Here is a 23,130-nt window from a genome sequence, read left to right as displayed (position 1 = left end):
AACTGGTCCATAGTCAGAGACAAAGGGTCCAGTTTCAATCGGAATCCAAATAACGATTAACAGCCTTTTCATTCAATGGCCTGAAGAACAGTTTCCAAAGCAGAACTTTCTGTGAAGCCATTGCAACCCCTGCTTCTGAATCAGCTCAGGGATGTAAGGCCTGGAAGGGGACCCACTTTCATAAAGGCCGGAGCCTCCACGCCTAGACGGGAACCGGGGTCACTCATTGCGCTCTGCTCTTGGAGGCCTGCTTCCCATCCCCTCTGGTTAGCCAAGAGGGAATGTGTTAGGCAAGCTGATTTTATCTTCCAGTAGGAAGTCTTTGTGGCTGCTAGAAGGCTGGAAATTGGAAAGTCACTCACAGATCAAATTTTAAGTCTGACTCTTATCTGAACCAAGCTACTAGCTGAGTTTTAGATAAAATGGGTTTTCTCCGGGGGAAAATCACAATGTAATCTGGGTGCCTTTTCATGTCTTTCCTATTTCTGCCTCAGAGCGGCCTGCTTCCATAGGTTTTGGACACTCAGAGAAAGAAGTCTTCATCATCAATGGTTACAAACTGGGCAGAAAAGCTAAGATACCTGGGTTATGATCACTGTCCTGCTCCTTATTGGATGTTTGAGTTTGGACAGTTGATTTAATTCACCTCCATGAACCTCAGTTTCCCTGTCTGTAAGATGGGGGCATCAATTTCTATATTTTGGTGGTACCTGAGGACTAAATGTATATGGAGAGATTCATTCACACAACACACAGAGGGAGCTTGGTTAATGGTAGTAATTTCCACACCTAACATCCTGATATGTTTGCCCTTAAACTGTGTAGTTTCTTATTCTGTCCTCTGGCTTGTGCCTCAGTCTACTTATCTCTAACATGGGAGACAAGTTTTGTTTGATCTCATAATATACCGGGGTCAGTTACACCCATCACATTTGGGAAATCTCTCCCCTGTAGGAATCTGCACAGCTTAGGGGGAAAAGAGGCAAATGATGTAGCAGAGTAGGAGCAGCGAACTTGACCCACTGAGCTGTTAGAGGTAAGGGATCCAGAAGGTGTGGGACGGCAGAAGTTCATGATAAATGGAGACCAGTGTAGGGTGGGCTCACATCAGGCTGGAGCTATGGTGCCTGGCCACCCTGGGATGGGTCCTGGGAGGGGAACAGTAGTCCCCAGGAGATGCTGGCAGAGATAGGAGCAAGAGGGGTTAAGGGCACCAGGTGCAGAGAGATGGCAGTCCCAGCCAACCTCTGCGACACCAGCAAGCCTCCTACCAATGGGGCCCCCTGCTTGGGACCCAGGGGTCTGCTCATATCACAGAAGGATTAGTCCATCAGTCTGGACTCTCTCCATCTGTGTCATGATTTTGATTCTGATGAGGGTCTCAGGGTCTTTCCATCTGCAGCCAGATCCATAGTTCTCATAGTAGCTGGGTTCTCTATTCCTTCTTCAATACAGTTTCCTTCTCACTTTCTCCAGGTCCCTGGCCCTGCACCATCCTAGGTCCAAAGCACAGAGAGGGGCCCCACTGTGTTTTCATAATATCCTGTGCTCTTCTCACTTGCAGTTCTCGCCACACTAAATTTAACATGTCTGCATGTTATTTGCCTTCCTCAACAGACCTTGAACTCCTCGGGGGCAGACATTATATCTTACTCATTTCTATAACTTCAATATTCCCCACAATGCCCTGAAGAAGTACTCAAAACTGTTGAGTAAATGCTTGAATTAGGATCCAGCCTTGCTGACCTCTTTTGTCTCATTTCTCACCATCATCCCATGGCTGGATTCTCATAGAAGTCTCTTTCCCCATCATGACTACAAAGACTCCACAGTTATCTTTTAAAAAACACATGTTAAGCCCTGGCTGGCGTAGCTCAGTGGATTGAGCGTGGGCTGCAAACCAAAGTGTCGCAGGTTCAATTCCCAGCCAGGGTACATGCCTGGGTTGCAGGCCATAACCCCCAGCAACCGCACATTGATGTTTCTCTCTCTCTCTCTCTATCTCCCTCCCTTCCCTCTAAATAAATAAATAAAATCTTTTAAAAAAACACACATGTTAGCGTAGCACACATTCGAAACAATTTGGCACACCACCCATATCCCCCTATTCTCATCCCTGTCTGGATCACAGACGGCAGCCCTCTGCCGCCAAGCCTAAGGTGACCTTTTCTCCTTCTCAGACTTACCAGTAATGTCCGCATGCATTTGCACAAAAAGGGGGTTCTTGCTCAGGCCTCCACACAGGAACAGAGTGCTGATCGAGTGCCCCGCTGCCTCCATGGCCTCTATAATGAGGCGGGTCCCAAACTGCAAGGGAAACACAGAAGAAAGCATTAGAGTGACAGCCAAAGAAAATGATATCGATTGTTTACTAAGTGCTGACCCCGTGCCAGACACTGCCCTCAGAGCTCCGCAAACACCATCTCAGAAAGCAAGGACTCAGAGCCAGTAGGTTGTCTCTGGTCACGGGGGTCATTAAGTCACAGAGTGTGGACTCCAGCCTGGGCCTGCCTGCCTGAAAATCTTCTTCATTACTACGCCATTTGCTTTCAGCAGTTGTTCCATGATATTGATGAAAATAAATGACAGTATTAACACAGTTAATTCATATTAATATAGGTCATTCAAGTCAGTATTTGATGAGGGTTACTATGGCCCGGGTCTCCTCTCAGGTACGAGGAATGAAGTGACGGGCAACCCTGCTCTGAAAATAATGGTCAGTGGTCCCTGAGTCAACCTTTCTTCCCGAAATAAAAACTAAAGACGTTTGTTCCTTGAAAAAGACACCAACAAATTAAGCAGCAGAAACATGGAAAGAGGGCTCTCATTGCACAAAGAATGTGAAACTCAGACTTGGGGATGGCAAAGGGCTAAAATGACCTTGTTTTCACTTGAGACCAGGTAGTGGTTCCCATAATGAAGCTTCCAGAGCTGGAATCAATTCCCAGTCAGTCCTTAACGACCTGGGATGACACGGAAAGCACCTGCTCTGGTTGGCTCGGGCCTCTGCTGTATTTTCATCTCAGCCCTGTGTCTTACTATCTTCATAAAATTTGTTATCCTCATCCTTAACTAAACTCAGCAAATAATGCTGAAGCTTGGGAAGAGGAGACCCTCGTGGGATCATCAAGATGAACCTTCATGTACGATTCTTTAGCTTTAGAGCTAGGATTTTCAAACAGCTAAAACCATTAATTTATTGGGAAGTTCAAAAACTGTAAGTTCACAAATCATAACTTTTTGGGGATAGGGATTAAAAACAAAAAAAGATGAACTGTGATATGGACTTAGATGATAAGAAGTAGTGTTTTGTTTTGTTTTGTTTTTGAGGAGAGATAACCCTTAAAAAGTTTAGAGATGGAGCAATTCTGGGGAATGACAAAGTCCTAGGTGTGGACATGCGAGCGAGATGCTAAAGTAGTCAGAGGAGAAGGTCAAGGGGGAGGAAGAGGTCAAGGATCTGATAGGCCACAGGTGGTGCAGCCACCAAGAAGGCAGGTTTGAGCTGGAGAGACTGAGTGAGCCAGTGTCATGAATGAAATTGCAGCACTGCTGGCAAGTTGGTTCCCCAGCACAAGGCTGTGGGGAAGGGGAGGGAGGGAAGAAGGTAGTTTAGCTGGAGGATATGCCAAATCAGAGGCTTAACCAAAGTAAAGTATGGAGACTTAAGAAGTGGTCCAAATGTTCCTGTGACCCCCAGGGGGTGGAATGTAGGGCAAGCGAAGCCTCCTTTGACAAGGTTGTCTGCAGAGCTGTGTGTCCTGGTGCCTCCAGGAGAGGGAGTGACCAGGGGGTGATCTGGGGACCAGGCAGCATGAAATCCTGATTGCTGCAGAATAAATGATGAGGGAGGAAGGCAGTTGAGAAGCAAAAACACAGCAGTTCCAGCCCAAAGGTCCATGGGGTTTGTAGAAGTTATTAATGAATTTGGTAAGAATATGGATTAGGTAAAACTTGGGCCAACAAAGATAATTCACAGCTGTAGTGTTTTTTTTTTTTTTAATTAAAACATGTTGTACCACATAAGGCCAGATCCTGCTTATTGATTATGGGTTGATTACCCCCAGATGTTCTTTCCTAAGGTTTTTGGCAGTCATAAACTCTCTTGAGAACATAATAAAACCTACTGACCTCCCCAGAAAAAATTTGTATACAAAATATTATTATGAATAATTTTAAGAGGCCTACAGATGCCCTTATGTCCACCACTGATCATTGAGCGCCCGTGGATTACAGGTAGGCCTCGACTACCCTAGAGGCATGAATCTACAGTAGCTAAGATCACGGCTTTTGAATTAAAAAAAAACCCAGGATGGTATTAAGGCATTTCACCTCTTTCTTGAATCAAACCTGTACCTAACCTTTCTAAGACTTCATTCTCATTTTTAAAATGGGAATAATAATATCATGTTTGTTCATTTGAAAATTCTGTGTATTTTCAGAATTGACATGAAAAAACTGAAATGCAATTATAAGCTTCATAAAATACAGTGAGCCTTACCTTGCAAGGCTGCTGTTATAGTCAGAGTGTCAAGGTAGCAGAGTGTCAAGAACGTGGAAAGTGTTTAGAGGTGAGAGTCATTTTAGTCATTAGGCCTCTGCTACCCACTCAAAGATCATCTCCAATCAATGAGAAATTGAAAGACTGCCTACTGTTATCCCCATTAAGGAGTTATATGATTTGCTTCAGGCAACGGAGTCCACATAGGGCTTCCCAATAGACACAGAAATGCTGTACAAAATTGCTATTTCTCATGTTTCTAAAACCAGGGACTTGGGCTCAAGTGTCTAGAGGGCCTGGGTTGAGATTAACACAAAGCCCATTGCCTGGGAAAAGGAAAGAAAGGATCCAACGAGGGCACTCCCTCAAGAGGGGCCGTGACAGCCTGTCTCTGTCTCCCCTGGCATTGTTGGCTGGAATTTCCCACTCAGCCTGGCCTGTGGCGGGGCCTTCCCTCCACTCAGTGAACTACTCCACCCTCCTTGAAAGGCTTTGTGCTAAAATGATTTTGTGCTCACCTTTCTGGAAAAAGTGTTTTCACAGAGAAATTTAAATTAAAATTAGGCTATTCCACTGGGAATGTACAGAACCAAATGCAAATCAAGAGACTTCAAATGCAAATAGTACTTTTTAAGGGTCTATTCTGAAAAGAAAACTATAGCTGAACAGGCTATGGATAAACTGGGTGTTTGACAGGTCTTTCAATTAAGTGTGATCAAGAGGGAATTTTATTTCAAGGAGGGTTTGTGCACAGTCCCGAGTTAACTTCATTACAATATCTCCTCAACTTCATCCTATTTCTACAAAATACCAATCATAGATATTACTACAGAAAGGAATTTGTTTAACTTTAACTTATCAATAACAAACAGGTATCAGGGGCCTTCTTCAGAGCCAATGAAATAAAATTTTATTTTCAAGTTTAATGTTCTAAGAAAATATCTATTATGAGAATGCTCAATTAAAATGCACATTTTTGCCTAAAAGATCAGCACAGCCAAATACTTTTGCAAAAGAGAATGAACTCACAATTCAATTGATCCCATAATAAAGTCTTATTGAAAAATCTCTTAAATTGCCTTCCCTTCATGGTATTATAAAGGTCATCAAGACAATAGACAAAATAAATATGATAGCTTTTAGTACACGTACAGTCCATTACATACAAGATTGATTTTCCAAATGTCTGGTACTTGGGAAAATGTAGTGGGCTCCCCTCACTTCCCACCCCTCACACTGCCTGTGTTAAGTTTATCCTCATTTACACATTTTAAGGCTTCTCCTGCAGTGTTGTTAGCAAGTTGGGGACCTCTGTGAGACAATCTGGCCAAAATGACAACGTTTTCTAAGAGTGGCAACTCAAAACTGTTCTTGGGAATGCCCGGAAGCTTATTTTGTCCATGAAGCTTTTACAAATAGGTCAAAGAAAAGTGCAGCATGGTGAAGCGCAAAGAGCAGCAGCGTGGGAGTGAGGCAGAGGTTCAAATCCCGACTCTGCCATGCACTAGCTGTGTTGACCTTGGCAAGTGGTTTCCCCTCTGTCTGTAAAATGAGGACAATCTCATCCACTTACAGGTTACTGTCTTAAGCCACAGGTGGATAAGGCACTCTGTTTGGTGCCTGGCACTGAGAGTGGGTATCAATGACAGGTAACAGTCATTATCATCACATGATGGTGCCCCTTGACCTATCCTGTGGGGCCTTGTTCTTCACGTCCACCTCTTAACAAGGACTCGGAAAGATGAGCATCACACAGCTCTGGTTTTCCAGGAATATTCATTTCAGTGCAAGCAATTCATTCCACTATAATAAGACTTTTCATACAGTAACATGAATGAATCAGAAAATATAAGTTCTTCAATACATTATCTATTTAGTTTTATTTTAGAAATCCCAGCTCTGCCCCTTACTAGTTACATGGAACTGAGTGATTAACCTTACTATGACTTAGGTTTCCAATCTGTGGAATTACACACGTGTCAGATAATGCGTGTGAAGTATTTAGCACAGTGCCTGGCACATAATACCCCAAACTACATTATTTATTACCCTCATCATTACTATAAAACTTGATCACTAAATAAATGTTTTTACTGCTGATGCACATTTTTGCTCTCCATTTTCATTTTACTCATCACTCCTTTCATTTTGATGGATGTCAGAATTGTCTGTTTTTGACCAAGTCCCCATAAATAAAGCAAGCTGATTGATTTCACCGAACTGGTCAAGCTATTAAATCAATAAGACAGCTGCTTTGGAAAAATCAAGTCAAACTGGTCTATAAACTAAGAGGACCATTTAATCAAGTTGGCTGATTCCATACTCCTACATAGTTGCATTCAAGACCACACGTTCCTTGAGTGGTGGGGGAGTTCTGTTCTCTTATCAGATGTGCACGGCCCCTGGACACAGCTGAACACGAGAAAAGTGCCTCTGTTGGTGATACAGATATGTTAAAAAAATACATGTGGTTTCATTATTTGAAACAATGAGGCCGGGAAAGAGGTATGAAGAAACAATCATCGAATAACATATAAATATGTCCAAATAGCATATAGCAACTTTGTTTAAATAGGTATGTTTCTAAAAATGAATTTTGAATATGAATTAAATGAACTGATTTTTCCTCTATGTTGGTTCCTATTTTCTTTCCAGAGTGGCTAAATCTAACTGGATCACCTGTTACATTTTGGAGTTCCTACCATCCCTGAAACCCTGAAAGCCATTACCCACTACCCTGAAAATGTACTTTCTAACATGTACACACACGCAATCTTTCATGTGTGATTTCAGGGTTGAGAAGCTGCTTGTAGCTCAGCCCACACGTGGATCACCTCTGGAGAATAAGATTCCTTAAATAATCATGTTCAAGCTTTTAGAATTTTGTTTTCATTCTTGATTGGCCTTTGGTTTAGGAGCTCCTAATGTTTTAGATTTAAATTGTTCCCTTTCTTCCTATCTTACCATCAAAGCTTTCATTTAAGCAGCTGATTATCTAAAAACAAATACTTTTGTATTCTAAGAAAGCTTACTATTTAAACAAACCCGGTGATTAAATTTTTGCAAAGTGAATAATTATCATGTGTTTTATAAATTTAGACATTCTTAATTCCAGTTTTTTCTTATTGCCAATATACACGGCATCTGCTCACTTGCTTCAATTTAATTGAACTTAGAAGATAAATTAGACAAATGAGAAGTATGATGTTCAAAGACTTTAACACCTTTCAGCTATCTGAGGTTATTAATAAAGCAGGTGAAGATCTTTATCAAGATTTCCTTCCGAACAGACACCCATATCTTTTTGGCAAGATCCCTTTAATTAAGAATCTCTGTCACAAAAGCATATGATATAGTCTGGGGAGCATGAGGTTTAAAGTTTATTGATACCGTAAGCCTCCGTAAAAATGGCATTAAAACTCCCACAACCACATCAGAATTACAACTAAACTACACAACAACCATCATTCAGAACTGCCTAAATTCTTGCTGAATGAAAGTCCTACAACTAAAGATATAAAGAAGCTGCCACATAGAGACTGGTAGGAAATGCAGAGATGCTGAATAAGCTGGTTCCACACCCACATGTAGTGGATAAAAACTGAGAGGGATATCTCAGCTGTGGAGATTCCCTCTGAGGAGTGAGGGGTCCCATCCCCACACCAGGCCCTCCAGCCCAGGGTTCCAGTGCCAAGAAGAGAAGTCCTCATAACTTTTAGCTGCAAAAACCAGCCAGGATGTGGCAGAGTGAGACAGAGGGCTTCTGGGTTCCCAGGAAGTTCCTCTTAAAGGGCTGCACACAGATTTACTCAGTCTCACTTGCTCTAAGCTCCAACACTGGGGCAGTAGCTTGAAAGGCACCAGGGAAACAAGGGTAGGAACTGGTCTTTCTGGCATCAGGGCTAGAGCTGCAGGGGCAGCTTTCTCCAAGACAGAAGTGCTGGCAGAGGCCATTGTTCCTTTTCTGAGCCCTCCCCCTAAAGCCAGGTAGACACCATATCTGAGTCTCCATCAACCTAGCTATCACTGTTTGCCTGACCTGGTAACTCCCTGAGACTCCCACACTCCTAACCTGTGGGCCTACCCAAGTTGTTTCCAGTGGCTTTTCCACACAAATGGCCTGTCTTGGCTCACGCTTCAGACTTTTCTATAATCTCTTGAATAAGCAGCATCTGGCTTTGGCGTACCCTGTATCTCTCACTAAGTGGCCCCAGGACCAGCACTAGCAGAAGCTTGCCTTGGTTCACCGCTTGGCCTCTCCTAGGCAGAGCTCAGCACAAGTAGCACTCATCTGCAGACTGCTTTGTAGCTCAGGCTGGGTGATCCTGGGCAGAATACAGGTGGTAGCTGACCTTGGCCTGTACCTCCTGGGAGGCCCCAGAGCAAGTACACCTAGTGGACAGCTTCAGACCATTTTGAAGCATCACCTGACTACCTCCACAAACAACACACTCAAGGGTGGACTCAGTGGGCATCAGAGCTCTGCTGAAGAAAGTCCTGCTCCATGGTGTGACCCTTCATGGTGGTCAGAGCCAGTTTTTGCAGCCAATATACCTATATGTAAGTCTTGCCCACTGACTTGCCAACAGCAATCAAGGCTCAACTACAAAAGAAGGGTATACACAGCCCATATGTAGGTGTGGGGGAGGGGGTGCTAAGCATCTAGAGTGTCCAGCTCCAGAGAACAAGAAGGCTGTGCCACTGGACCCTGCAGGACACCCACTACATTAGGTCACTCTACCAAGCTGGGGAGACACTGCAGCTCTACCTAATACATTAAAAAAACAAAAACAAAAACAAAACAAGCCACAGGGAGGCTGCCAAAATGAGGAGAGCAAGAAACATGTCTCAAATAAGAGAACAGAACGAAACCCCAGTAAAAGAACTAAACAAAATGGAGACAAACAATATACTAGATGCAGAGTTCAAAACACCAGTTATAAGGATGCTCACTGAACTTAGGAGAAGAGTAGATGAATTTAGAGAGAACTTCAACAGCATAATAAAGTACATAATAACCATAAAAAAGGACCAGTCAGAAATGAAAGATGCACTAACTGAAATGAAAAGAATAATTTACATGTAGAGTAGATGAAGCCAAGAAACAAAACAGTGATTTGGAATATAAGGAAGTAAACAATACCCAGTCAGAACATCAAGAAAAAAAAAGTAAAAGAAATAAGGATTATGTAAGGAGCCTTTGGGACAACTTCAAGTGTACCAACATTTGAATCATGGGGGAACTGGAAGGAAAAAAGGGAGCAAGAAATTGAAAATGTATTTGAAAAAATAATGATGGAAAACTTCCTTAGCCTGGTGAAGAAAATCGACATTCAAGTGCAGGAAGCACAGACTCTTAAATAAGATGAACCACAAAAGGTCCACACCAAGACACACCATAATTAAAATACAAAAGGTAAAGACAAAGAGAGAATCTTAAAAGTAGCAAGAGAAAAGCAATTAGTTACCTACAAAGAAACTCCCATTTGGCTGTCAGCTAATTTCTCAACTAAAACTTTGCAGGCCAGAAGGGACTGACAAGCAATATTCTAGGTGATGAAAAGCAAGGTTCTACAACCAAGATTACTCTACCCAGCAAATCTACCATTTAGAATAGAAGGATAGATAATGAGCTTCCCAGATAAGAAAAAGCTAAAGAAGTTCATCACCACCAAACCAATATTACATGAAATATTAAAAGGTCTTCCTGAAGAAGAAGGTCAACAACAAGAAAAAAAAGATAAAAAATATGAACGGTAAAATGGCAATAAATACATATCTATCACCAATTGAATCTAAAAAACAAAATAAACAAATAAGTACAACAGAAACAGACTCATACATACAGAGAACATTTTGACAGTTGTCACATGGGAGGGAGGTTGGGGAAGAGGGTGAAAAAGGTGAAAGAATTAAGAAGTACAAATTGGTAGTTACAGAATAACCCTGGGGATGCAAAGTACAGCATAGGGAATATAGTCAATAATATTGTAATAACTACATATGGTGTTAGATGGGTATGAGCTTTATCTGCATGATTACTTAGTAAGTTACATAATGTCTAATCACTGGGCTGTACACTAATATAATATTGTATGTCAACTATAATTGAAATATTAAAAATTAGAAAATGACTGCTTTAAATTTATAGGGAAATACAGTTGACCTTTGAACAACACAGGTTTGAATTGTACTCATTCACTTACATGCAGATTTTCTCAATATATACTATACAAGTATTTTCTCTTCCTTATGATTTTCTTGGTAACATTTGAAAATACTTTAAAAGTGGCATTAAAGTATCTTACAGCAATGGCTTGAACGGTAGCCAGGTAGAGAATGGCGAGATCATCAAGGTCCTGAGACAGTTTCAATCCGGTGACCTAGAGAGATGAAAACAAAAAAAGAAGATGATGGCCAAAAGGAACTGCCATGGATAGAGTCGGTTCCCCTGAAACACGTTTAGATGTGTTTCTTGCCAAAACAAGTTCATATGCAAATCCCCTTCTTGTCAGCTGAATGTGAAATGACTACTAAATCGTTTAATCTCCAGACCTGGGAAAACTAGTTCTTCAGAGAAACCCTTTGCCTTGAATTAAACAAAAACAAAACAAATACTATAGAAAGATTGTGTTTGAGATTTCTGAGCATGGAATAAAATTTCTTTCCTCTTTAAAAAATCTGTTATTACAAACATCTTTGGCTTACAGGAATCAACAACATGTAGCAGGGGCATTCTTACAAAAGCTGACCTTATTTCGAATTCTGCTACTGTCAGAACTCAGTGTGACAGCATCCAAAGAGTATTCAGGGTAAAATAATATGTCTGCAAAAATGTTATACCTACTAGGGGATAATTTAGAATCTGTGGTTTGCAAGGGAATCCCATTAAAATCAATCGGAACCACATGCTTATATGGAGTGTGTCAATCTCTGAGAGATTCCAGAACTGAACAGGATGTTGGGTTGGGATGCCTTTGAGACTCATTCGCCATCCCACTTTCATAACTCCCATTCATCAGAGTGTTGTCTTGGGACCTTTCTAGAGGGTTAAGTCTGCTGGTTCTGTTAAATCTAGTGTGAATTTGTGGACACTGATACCAGAGTTTACTTTTTATTTTCACATTACAAAAATTAATTCACCTAACATACTTTTACTCAGGGCGTACAGTATACATGGTCCAAAATTCAATGAGGTGGCAACATGCACCCTATGTTACAATAGGGGGGCCAAGAGGTCTCTACACAGGCCCCTCTCCTTCACCTCTCCAGATTCCATCCCCAGCCGATATGCAGGGGCCAGTAGTGGCCTGTTGGCAGGACACAGATGCCATTCTGTTACTGAAACCAGAAAGTTGGAAGCACTCTTCCTTGATTTTTCCCTCCCTTTCCATATTTAGTCAGTCTCCAAGTCTTGTATATTTGATCCCCCATTTTTTTTTTGCCTTTATGCCTTCTTCATCCTGTTTCACGCTTCCTTAAACCAGGCCACCATTTTGTCCTTCCTCATTGCTGAATTAGCCCTGAGCAAATACTTCTTTCTAATGGTGCTCCTCTCTACCATAGAGCTACTGATTATTCTCAAATACAAATCTGATCATGTAACTAACTCCCTGTTAAAAATTCTCCACCTTACCCTGATTAAAAAAAAAAATTTTTTTTTAAATTTTAATCCTCACCTGAGGACATTTTTTTCTCATTGCTTTTAGAGAGAGAGAAAGGGAGAAAGGAAAGGAGAGACACAGACATCGATGTGAGAGAGTAACATTGATTGGTTGCCTCCCATACATGCCCAGACTGGAGATCGTATGTACCTGAACTGGGGATTGAACTCACAACCTAGGTGTATGCCTTGACTGGGAATTCACAACCTTTTGGTCATGGAACAATGCTCCAACCAACTAAACCACACCAGCCAGAGCCTCTTTTCCCTCAATGAGAAGCAGAAATGTCTTCTTCCTAGGCTCGCCCCTGTCCACTACTCCAGTGTCCAAGCTTGCTTACTTAGCATCTTGTGCGCCAGCTATTCTGAGTACTCATCTAAGTTTGTTAATAAGGGGATTCCTGCAGAGAATTTTTCTTGGCAAATATTTGGGCAGCTAGATGAGAAAAATGTCTTTAATTTTAACCCATAGGAGCATGGAAGGTCTGAATGAGAGACAAGAGAGGAACTCTGGGGGTGCATTCTCTCAAGCCAGTTACTCTCTGTGAAGGGACATCTCTCACGAAATTCTCCAGAGATCTACACAGATAGTATGCATGGTTGAACTAGCAAAACATAAATAATGCTGACAATATAGAAGTTCATTTCATAATCTTCCTCAGGAAATAATTTGCCTAAGGGAATGCAGAGGACGGAAACCAAAACCTAGGTATTCTGACAGACTTTCCTGATGTTATTCACCACAGTGTCTTCAATGCCTAGCACTGTGCCTGGCACATAGCAGACACTAAGTTAATACATGTTGAATGTGTGAATTAGTGACAATTCTATGTTCCCTCTTCCTTTTGTATACTGTTCTCTCCTGATATTCTATCTTTCTGTCATTATACAATTATGAGAAGACAATGTTTACTACCTTGGTTCCTCATACACTCACAGAGGGGAAGAGTCATTTGTTCCATGTCCTGAGAGAGAACTCTGAAGATCACTTATAGCTGTTTGCTCTGTGCTCCCAGCACCTCCAACCTCCATACTTACCATTCCTCATTGGAGGAGTGGCTTACATAAGACTGGAGTAAAAGTAGAGTCCTTTTAGCGTACATGGAAACTTTGTGTGAACTAGAAAAAAGGTGCCCCCTTCCAATGGATAAAATACGTAAGGCATCACATTTGGGAAAATGGATTATAAAAAGGAACAGAGTGAACAGGATTTCAGCCCTGTCATATGCCCCCTCAACTGAATGTCTTGTGTGAGTAACCAGCACCATGACATGCGATAGTCCTGGTCATGAGTGGTCTCAGTCTCTCTTTCTCTCCCTCCTCTCTTCTATACTCACCTAGCCTCAATAACATCTCTGTTGTTGGTCTTCTGGGAAAGCCAACTGCGCCACGGCTTAGAGCTCTCTTCTAGAGCCTGTCTAGAAGGCAGGCCACTTCTGGCTTCCTCTCCCTGGTCATCAGTGTCACATGAATCAAGTCATGTTCACCAGCATGACTGTGTATGTATCTGCTCGGCAGACCCACATATTCCTAAAGGTTAGTCCTGAACCAAATGTAAGTAAATTGTAATGGGGGTTGGGGAGAAGTTTGACTTGTATATAAGATGTACTCTCCTATTAATTTGTTAGAAATCTCAGTAATGTGTATAATAGCATTGATACTATTGCTAGTTCTATTCTTTAATTAGTAAGACTCCAGAAAAGAGGAGTGTGATATCACCAGATTCAGCTTTCTTAATCCCCAGCAAATATTCATAAGAAATTCCAAAAAGTATTAGTATTTGAGCAAAAAGATATCATGGACCCTTCTCTAAATTTCTAGTGCCTCCTGAGTTCAGAAATCACAGTGCAGAAAAGAGAAGATAGAAACTGAGAATGATATAATAATGTTACTGAGCACTAAATTTAATTGTTGAGCTTGTTAGGAGCTATGACAAAAGGGGGCACATAATGGGTGACATAGCTTTCCTTCGATACATAAAACATACCTCTCCTTCAAGGAGAGAGATATTCCTGGGAAGAAGACACTTAGTACTAAAGGGCATCAGCCCACATACTTCCGTCATAGCCATTTCCAACATGTCCTCCCCACTAGCACCAGGACTACGGAGTTGCAACGTGCCTCACTGAAAAACATTTCTCTACAGTGCAAAGTTACTATGGCCAGGGCAAGGAGGTCCCTGCTTCCTTGACATCGAACCTGATATGCAGATAGAAACAGTAGAGGGCATACGTTCATTCAGTCCACTGATGCTTAATACCAGGGGTCTCAGCCCTGCCTTGACACAAGTCAAAAGACAGTCAGCCCCAGATGGAACTGGCTGCCATGTGGACCACCTGTGAGGCCAGAGAGGGGCCTTAGGGAGCTGTGTTGGTAGGAAGGTGGCAGCAGTGCCCTGGGAGTTCTGGGGGCATGTCCTAGAGTAGGTACAGCTTTGTAACCAGCGAGAAAACTGGGAGAGGACAGATGTGTGGATACCCCTGGCTGAAGGCTGAAAGGTTCCATCAGTAAGAAGAAGTGGGAAGGAAGCATAAGTGGAAGAAATGTGTCCACAGATGTGCACGTGCCTGTTTTGAATGTCTGGATGAGACAGTGAATGTATGGGGAAGTCCCATGGGACAGCTGCAGTGGTAAGCATATTTATTTATTTTGGCTATTGTGTAATGAGAACTATAAGAGAAAACACAATTATTTAGAGATGTGTGAAAGCTATATATGTTGGCCAAAGAGATGCAAATTGTGTCTGATCATTTCAACATCTTAGATAACCATTATAAAATGCTTATGTACATCTTGGGATTTGTTAGCTAAGAAGAGAGGTGTAGATGAATGAAAAGATGATGAACTTAGGAACAAGACATCTGGATCTAAATCTTGACATTCCCCCTAACTGGCTGCATGACAGTGTGAGTTTTGTATACTCTCTGAGCCTCAGTTTATTTTACTTATAATATCTCAAGGTACTTGTATGAAGATTACATATCATTTACAAAATGCCTTACTTTTTCAGCAAGCTGTACTGAGTTTACAAGAGTTAGACACCTGTAGTGCCAACCGTGGGTACACAGGTGACACTTAAGTTGGACCCCTGGAAACACACACCAAGGCACATCATAACTATATTACCCAAGATTAAAGAGGAGAGAATCTTAAAAGCAGCAAGAGAAAAGGAAACAGTTACCTACAAAGGAGTTCCCATAAAAGTATCAGCTAATTTCTCAAAAGAAACCTTATAGACAAGAAGGGGCTGGAAAGAAGTATTCCAAGTCATGAAAGGCAAGGACCTATATCCAAGATTCCTCTATCCAGCAAAGTTATCATTTAGAATGGAAGGGCAGATAAAGTGTTTCCCACAGAAGGTCAAGTTAGAGGAGTTCATCATCACCAAGCCCTTATTATATGACATGTTAAAGGGATTTAAAAAGAAGATGATCGAAACTATGAACAGTAAAATGACAACACAACATACTCACAACTATCAAAACCGAATGTAAAAAAGCAAAAACAAAAACAAACAAAGCAAACAACTGGAACAGGAACAGAATCACAGAAATAGAGATCACATGGAGGGTTATCAGTGGGGAGGGGAACTCTTTCCTGGGATCCTGGCAAACGTAGATTTCCTGAGGCCCAGCTCCAGATCAACTGAACCATTACTATGGGCCCAGTGACTTGCAGTTTTGGCCGGGCCTTGGTGTACAACAAGGTGTGGGAACAACTGTCCTTAATCTTGGTATTGTGAATTCTAGGTTCATAAGCCCTAAAATAGCTGAGATTTTAAAAATGTATTAGTAACTTAGCTGAGTTTTCTCCTTCTTCGTTAAAGAATTGAGTATATAAAGGGGGGCTTAAAAACAAATTCTCAAGGGGTCTCTAAAAATTATAAAAAACAAGAAACAGTATAACCAGTCCTCAGATTCATCTAAGGTCACCAGAACTTGGTGGGGTATCCATAGCTCAGGGGAAGTGGTGGAAAGCTTTTCAGTACACAAAGGAGAAGGAGAAATGCTCTGTGTGCTCCGTCACTAATGAAGGTGAAGCTGATGGACAGTGTGGACATGAAGATGACCAGAAAAAGATATATAGAAAACTCTGGGAGAGAAGAACGGGACTGAGATCATCTGCAACCTGGAGGAGAAAGGGGACAAATCTCCCCAACAACACGCACAGGTTTCAGTGTCAAGAATCAAGGCTGACACGTGGCATTGCCTGGAACTCCCTCAGATTTGGGAAATGCAGATGAATGTGTTGACACAATGTGGTAGGCAGAATTCTAAAGATATTTCCCCAAGATTCCCACCCCCTAGTTACTCAATCAAACATTAATCTAGGCACTGATGTAAAGAAAGTTGAAGATGGAAATAGTTAGTAGCCAGTAGACCTTAAAATATAGAGATTATTCTGGATTATCCAGTTGGGATCAACATAATCACATGAGCTCTTAAGAGCAGAAGAGGAAGGCAGAAGAGTTAATCAAGAGATGTGGGAGAAGGTGGCAGGAGAAATGAGGCAGAAATGGAAATCAGAGTGACTTAAAGCAGGAGAAGGACTAGACCAGCCACTGCTGGCTTTGACAGTGGAGGAAGGGGGAAGGAGCCTAGAAACGCAAGTGGCCTCTAGAAGGTGAGGACCCTTGCCTGACAGTCAGCCAGGAAACAGGGACCTCTGTCCTACCACTGCACAGAGATTAATTTGATCAACAATTTGAATGAATTTGGTAGCAGATTATCCCCATCTCTACTGATAAAAGCCCTTGGTTCTAGTCTTTTGAAAACTGGAGTAGAGAAACCAGCTGAGCCAGCCTGGGCTTCTGATCTGCACAAGTGAGAGAAAATAAATTCAAACCCCTAAGTTTGTGGTAATTTCTTAAAGCAGCAACAGACAAGAAATGCACACATGACAATTGGCTGATGGACTGACACTGTCCCTCACAACCTTATTCTATCAGTGAACTCTGCCCCGCACAGCACGTGTTTGCTGGCTGTTTGCCAGATGGACTGAGCACTTCACACCTCTGTCTGCTCTGCTTCTGAGGCTCTAAACCCAAGTTATGTTAATGTCATGCACCAGAATCCCAAAGCTGTTCTGGTCAACTGTCCTGGCCCCTATTTGTTCTCATTCAGGCCTGCCTTGGACTTACACACTAACTCGAATCCTGTCTTTGGTTCTCTGGCCTTAGTTCTTCTCCATTACTTCTCTTCTAGGCCTTCCCGGTAGATTTCTACTTGATTATACATTCCCTTGGGAAAAACTCTGTCCATAATCTACCCCCTCTTCCAGTTTTATTTGTTTAGTGTATAAGGAGAAGATAGAAAGAAAGAATAGTTTACTTCTGTAACATGATTTGAAGTCAGTAAGATGAGGGGAAAGTATGGCAGACACAATAAAAACAGACTAAGGTTATGAAAATACAAAGATCTGATTTTTATTTTAAAGTTATTTTTCTCCCAAAGAATGTCAATGACCTCAGTTTAAAGTATGTAGGTTCTATCACTTCTGGTCTTTTTTCCTCTGGGTAAATAAGAGATTCTCTGAACCTCAGTCTCTCCACTCTTTTAAATGGGGGCAACAACACCATCTGGCAGGGTTGTTATAAAAGCTGGTGATGATGCCTATAAAGTATCTACCATGATGCCTGGCACAATCATGGTTCCTGAAATATGCTACCTATTATAAATCACAATAACAGCTGCTAAATTAGTTGTTTCAATAGGAAAAAAACTGCAATATCAAAAAGCTAGTTAAATGATACTGAGGATATTAAGCTTTGTTCTAGGCTTCCATTTTTCACAAGCAAAAACAACCTGTAAAAATGGCTAAACAGCCCTGACCAGTTGGCTCAGCTGGATGGGCACTGTTCTGCAAAGTGAAAGGTTGCGGGTTCCATTCCTGGTCACAGCACATGCCTGGGTTGCAAGTTCGGTCCCCAGGAAGAGCATGTACAAGAGGTTCTGTCCCTCTCTTTCTCCCTCCATTCCCCATTCTATAAAAAATAAACAAATACAATCTTCAAGTTAAAAAAATTACTAAAAGGATATTAAATAATGACAAAAACACCAACAAATTTATGTCAAAGGGCCCACATGTTGCCAAGGCTTACAAATATATCACTCAAAAGCTGCTCCATCACCCATCGCCCCATCAGAGGAAGCCTCAAGGATACAATCTCTGGCTTCCACTGAGTTCTTGCAAATACTCATCTGAGTTGCTAACTCCATCCACATCTGACTCTGTTTAGTGATGCCCACCTCTAGCTAAGATTCAGACCTCTGGGAACTGGCTAAGATCTCCCAACGCTTCTTTCCTGACTCTCTCCCAGTTTTCCACATGCACACTTGCTCTGTGCTTGCTTTAAAGAGCCGCAGGAGCAGCGCTCTACCTCCCCAGCAGTGTGAGTGTCATGTGGCCTACAGGAGAAGGCACTGCTCTTCAAAAAGCTAGAAAGCAACTTTCCATTCTGGGTAGAGCTTGTACTTGCAAAACGAAACAGAGGAAACATGTTTCAGCCAGTGGTGAATGTGGTATATGCTCATGTCTGACATGTCTCTGAGGTAATTTAATTCTTTGAGTGGGTCCCTCAGGAAAATAATTATTTAAAAAATCAATATGAAGAGGTCACATTAATTATAGAATAAAAACTGGTCATACATACAAGAAGGAAGGGCTCTTTCAGAAGTCCTACAGCACTAGGTTCTGCATGGTACACCAAATTTGAGTTTCCTGTTGTGTTGGTGAGGAAATTGAGGGCCAAGGACTTGGATACAGAGAAGACTAATCCCTACACCTGTAAGAAACGTGGTTCCTGCGATGGACCAAGTGATCATTTGACTTCTCTAGCTGGTTGTGTGTGTTGATGACGTCCATGGCTGATGAGCCCAGGTGATCCTGGAACTAACTAAGGTGGATGGCTCGTGATGGGCTGCCCAGGATTCAAAGGAGACACTTAGAATCCAGCTAGCAGACTTGTGAACACGTAAGAGCCATTGGGAAGGAGCCCTAGATTCAAAAGCATTTGCTGTCATTGCCCGTGCAGGCGTGTCAGTTTCCCGCTGGATTCTGACAAAATGTGCGAGGACACCCGTGCCTCTCCTGCTTGCTGATGACAGACTCACCTCACAGACCTAACCTCAAAGGTCATGCGAGCAGTACACTCTCAAGCCAGGATGCAAATACAGGTCTGACTTCAATCCCTGGGCTCTCTTTAATGTTGCACAGGGGCACAAACTTTCCAAACCGCCACTCAAAATAGGAACAATGTCTGTCTCTGTCTCCCTCTCAGACACAAACACACACATGCACACAACTAAAACATACAACCATTCCTGATGGTGAGAATTCAGCTTCATCTGTCTGTATGTGTGACCATGTCTTGTTTCTTCACCTTAAAAGAGCAGCTTTCAACCTTTTTCACCTCATGGCACACATAAACTAATTACTAAAATTCTGTGGCACACCAAAAATATATTATTTCTTGATATGATAAAAAAAAATACAGGTGTAGTTTTGATTCATTCACATGGGATGGCTATTGTGTTGACTTTTGTCATATTTTTATTTGACAATCTAAGGGAAAAGAGGTCAGTGGCCCTGACTAAATAGTTGGGTATTGCATGTTTTTAAAATTCTTGTGGCACACCAGTTGAAAATCGCTGCTTTAAAAGTAAGCATTTTTGTGTTTTTTTTTCTGGTTTTAAAGAACCTAGAACCACCAGTGTTAAATGTTTCAACAGTGATTGATTGCCATTAACCAAGCTTCTGCTGAGTTTAAATATCACACGCACAGCCCTTACCTCTCCATGCTTCATTTACTAACTGGAAAGGAGAACTATTTACATAGGTGGCTACTTGGTCTGGCATTATTAAGCTGTCCACCCCTAACCTTCATCGCTTTTTAGCTTAGTTCTGTGGGTTGATACTACATCACCAAAAGAGAAATAAAACAGCTAGTCACGTGGCAGGGAACCAAAAGTTCGCAGAACAAAAGGAAATGATTCTATCAAGCATAATGGTGAGATGCCTGGGTTATGCCCTGTTCCTGCTTATGAGTGTAGGCACCTAAAGTGGAAGGGTTTAGAGCCAGGTCAAACCAGGAGTGGGCGATTACTTTTGAAATCTGAGCCAGTGAGGTTGGGAAGGAAACTAGGACCATTACTGAGAAGAGACAGGGTCAGAGCTTTAATCCGAGGACCAGGGCAAGGATGAAAATGGGAGAAAGGGTGAGAAAGCTGGTGCTCAGAACAGAGGAGCAGGGACCTGGCTGAGGCATGTGGTTCGGAATTAAACCGCACATGATGTAGCTGCTAGGACTCCTTTTTTATAGTCCCCAACACATTTTGCAAAGTCCAGAGTTAAGAGTTAAGGCAGGCCCTGACCAGTGTGGCTCAATTGGTTAGAGCATTGTTCCATGGACCAAAGGTCGTAAATTTGATTCGTGGTCAAGGCACAAGTCCAGGTTGTGGGTTCAATCCCTGGTTGTGGTGCATACGAGAAGGCAACCAATCAATGTTTCTGTCTTATACTGATGTTTCCCTGTCGTGTTGTCTCTCTCTCCTCCCTTCTCTCTCTAAAAGCAATGAAAAAAATGTCCTTGGGTGAGGATAAAAAAGAAAGACAAAGAGTAAGGCAGCCTCATGGGGGTGTGCATCCTAAAAGTCAGGATTCATGTTTTGTTTTTGTTGAAGCTCTGCCATTTCTTGGGATTGTGACCTTGGGCAGGTCACTGTTCATTCCTCATTTGGCAAATAAAGGTTAAAATAATTGCTTAACCATAGGCAATATTCAGTGACTTCTCTGACCTAGGCACTGTTGAAATTTGTAAAGAAGCCACAGCCCCCACCCTCAAACTGTTTTTCTAATAAATTTAAAATATATGCTACATCTTATGACAGTTCTAATCTTATTTTCTTCAGTAAGAAACTATGATTTTTATTGCTTTCAAAGCAGGTTTTAATTCTGCTGTTGTATTTCTGGTTGTCTTTATCATTTCCTTCTCATTCCACTGACTTTTCATCTGAACTCATTTTATTACTATTAAGTTTCTGCCCTGTTTCTTAGAGATGTGCCTTAAAAAATCCAATTGAATATGCCAAAGAATTTTTAATGTTTTCTTTTGGTTCTGGTAGTAAATAATTTTTAAGAGGCCTTTCCTTAAGTGTTCAAAATAGTATTTCTTTTTCTTTGTATGCAATACATTTTTCCTAATGGATTCACTTTATTACTTTTTTATTCATTCTAACTAGAGTTATACATATTCAGTGCTTCCCAGCACTGAGGCCACATGATTCAATCCCAGCCCCTCTCACTGGAACTTGGATTTGGCACAACTCACTGCCAACTCCCAGAGGTGGCAGTTTTTATTTTCTGTGGATTTGTTGGCAAGAGGGGCATCACGACTGCGTTTCTAACCTAGAGCAGACAGTCAACGTGTAAAACGACACCCCTCCTCTCAGGTCACAGGGTTTTCTTGTCCCCGCCCTTTAACGGTTTTACTCAGGATCCTCAGAAGGCAAAGCATCACCAATTATCCAAAATCCGACTTCCTGCCCTGTGGGCTTCTTGGCAGTTTTCTAACAGACTGAACTGAAAGGGAAGATAAGATTTGGGTTGTAGAAGAGTTCTGGGAAATTAAACTCACTGCTGCTTCCAAAAAGCAAAACAAAACAAAACAAAAAACCCTCACCACAGCAGCAGAGTAGAGAGACGCCTGCCTTGTTTTAGCCTTAAAGAAGCCTTGCAGTTTTAAGCGAGGTGAGCAGAAGGAAGAGAGGTCCAAACTCTTGTGAGGCTGGTAGTTTATTTGTTCATATGCCCATATTATGCTTATCAAACAACTTACATTTAATCTTTTAGATTCTGGAAAACCTTCCCAGACTCTCTCTGAGAATGTCAGTTCTAGTTTTCCTAGCTGAATATCATCTAATTGTCAAAGTCAGCATGAATTTATGCTTTTTTTGCATCTTCACAGGTATTTTCAAGTGAAGTAGAGAAAGACTACATGACGGCTTGCTGGCCAGATGCTGCTTTAAAAGAAAAAGTCCAAGTCAGATATTTACTGAGCACCTCATTCAGCTCGCAGAGATGTCTGCATTACAAGATCAAACTGTATGGTGACTACGTGCACACACAGAGAGAGATGTACAACAATACCCTTTCCTACTTCCCTATGCACTGGGGAGCGATACAGCTTCTTTTTCCTTTGTGTTCATAATAGGTCATCAAGAAGCACTCTGGAATGAATGAACGTCATCAAAGTGAGCGTAGAGAACTGGGAGGGTGTGATGCTGCTGCAACAGAAGGAGCACAGGGAGTGCTCTGTGGTTTTCTAAGAAAACACCTTTTTTTTTAAATTATCAAGATAAAATGCTAAATGCAACCTATTATTGGTAAGACAGTAACACAAGGAGCCCAAACTGTAGACATTCACACGCCATTCTCTCGCCTCTCCTCCAGAACACCACACACACTATGATCCCCTGGCCCCAACCCTCTTCCCCACTGCCCTCAGTGTCCATGCCACCTTCTCACCTCCTGTCTGAAGCCTTTCCAGACTCTTGAGACCAGGTGGGGAAATCATCTTGGATGCATCTAGGGAGCCTGGGACTCTGAGTGGCACTTGGACTTGAACCAGCATCCCTATTGCCTGTTTATATGCCATCTGCCCCCCAACACAGTGATACTCCCGAGAGCTAGAGCTGTGGCTAGGTACTCTTATACACCCCACCACCTGTAACAGGGCCCGTGTTTGCTCAGATTATTAATTAATTGATAAACAAAGGTGCTCACAATTATAATAAAAATGGGAGCCTTTTCTCTTAGTTAACCTGGACATTAACATTGGTATTAAATACTTATCATATGAATAATAAGAATTCATCATTCAAAATATGAAATTGTTCATATGTATATTTCTCTAAAGAAATGAGTGATCTCTTTATTATGTCTATACTGACTCTCAATTGTCAATAAG

General features: G+C 41.8%; 1 protein-coding gene across 11 annotated transcripts in view; it reads right to left on the bottom strand.

The window, feature by feature from the left end:
• FGGY (FGGY carbohydrate kinase domain containing) overlaps nt 1-23,130 on the bottom strand; it is a 390,193-nt gene that overhangs the window by 72,842 nt on the left and 294,221 nt on the right. For 10 of the 11 annotated variants that reach the window (XM_028513518.2, XM_036026185.1, XM_036026179.1 and 7 more), the window contains 2 exons: nt 10,810-10,884; nt 2,187-2,307 (listed from right to left, as the gene is read on the bottom strand). In XM_028513518.2, coding sequence (XP_028369319.1) covers nt 2,187-2,307; nt 10,810-10,884 — 196 coding nt within the window. The remainder of the gene's footprint in view (nt 1-2,186; nt 2,308-10,809; nt 10,885-23,130) is intronic. The other variant, XM_036026184.1, reaches the window with a different exon arrangement.

This window comes from Phyllostomus discolor, chromosome 5 (assembly GCF_004126475.2).
Source record: "Phyllostomus discolor isolate MPI-MPIP mPhyDis1 chromosome 5, mPhyDis1.pri.v3, whole genome shotgun sequence".
In the NCBI taxonomy this organism is placed as follows: Eukaryota; Metazoa; Chordata; class Mammalia; order Chiroptera; family Phyllostomidae; genus Phyllostomus; species Phyllostomus discolor.
Note: the sequence above shows the minus strand (reverse complement) of the source record. Positions and strands in the feature narration are given on the sequence as shown.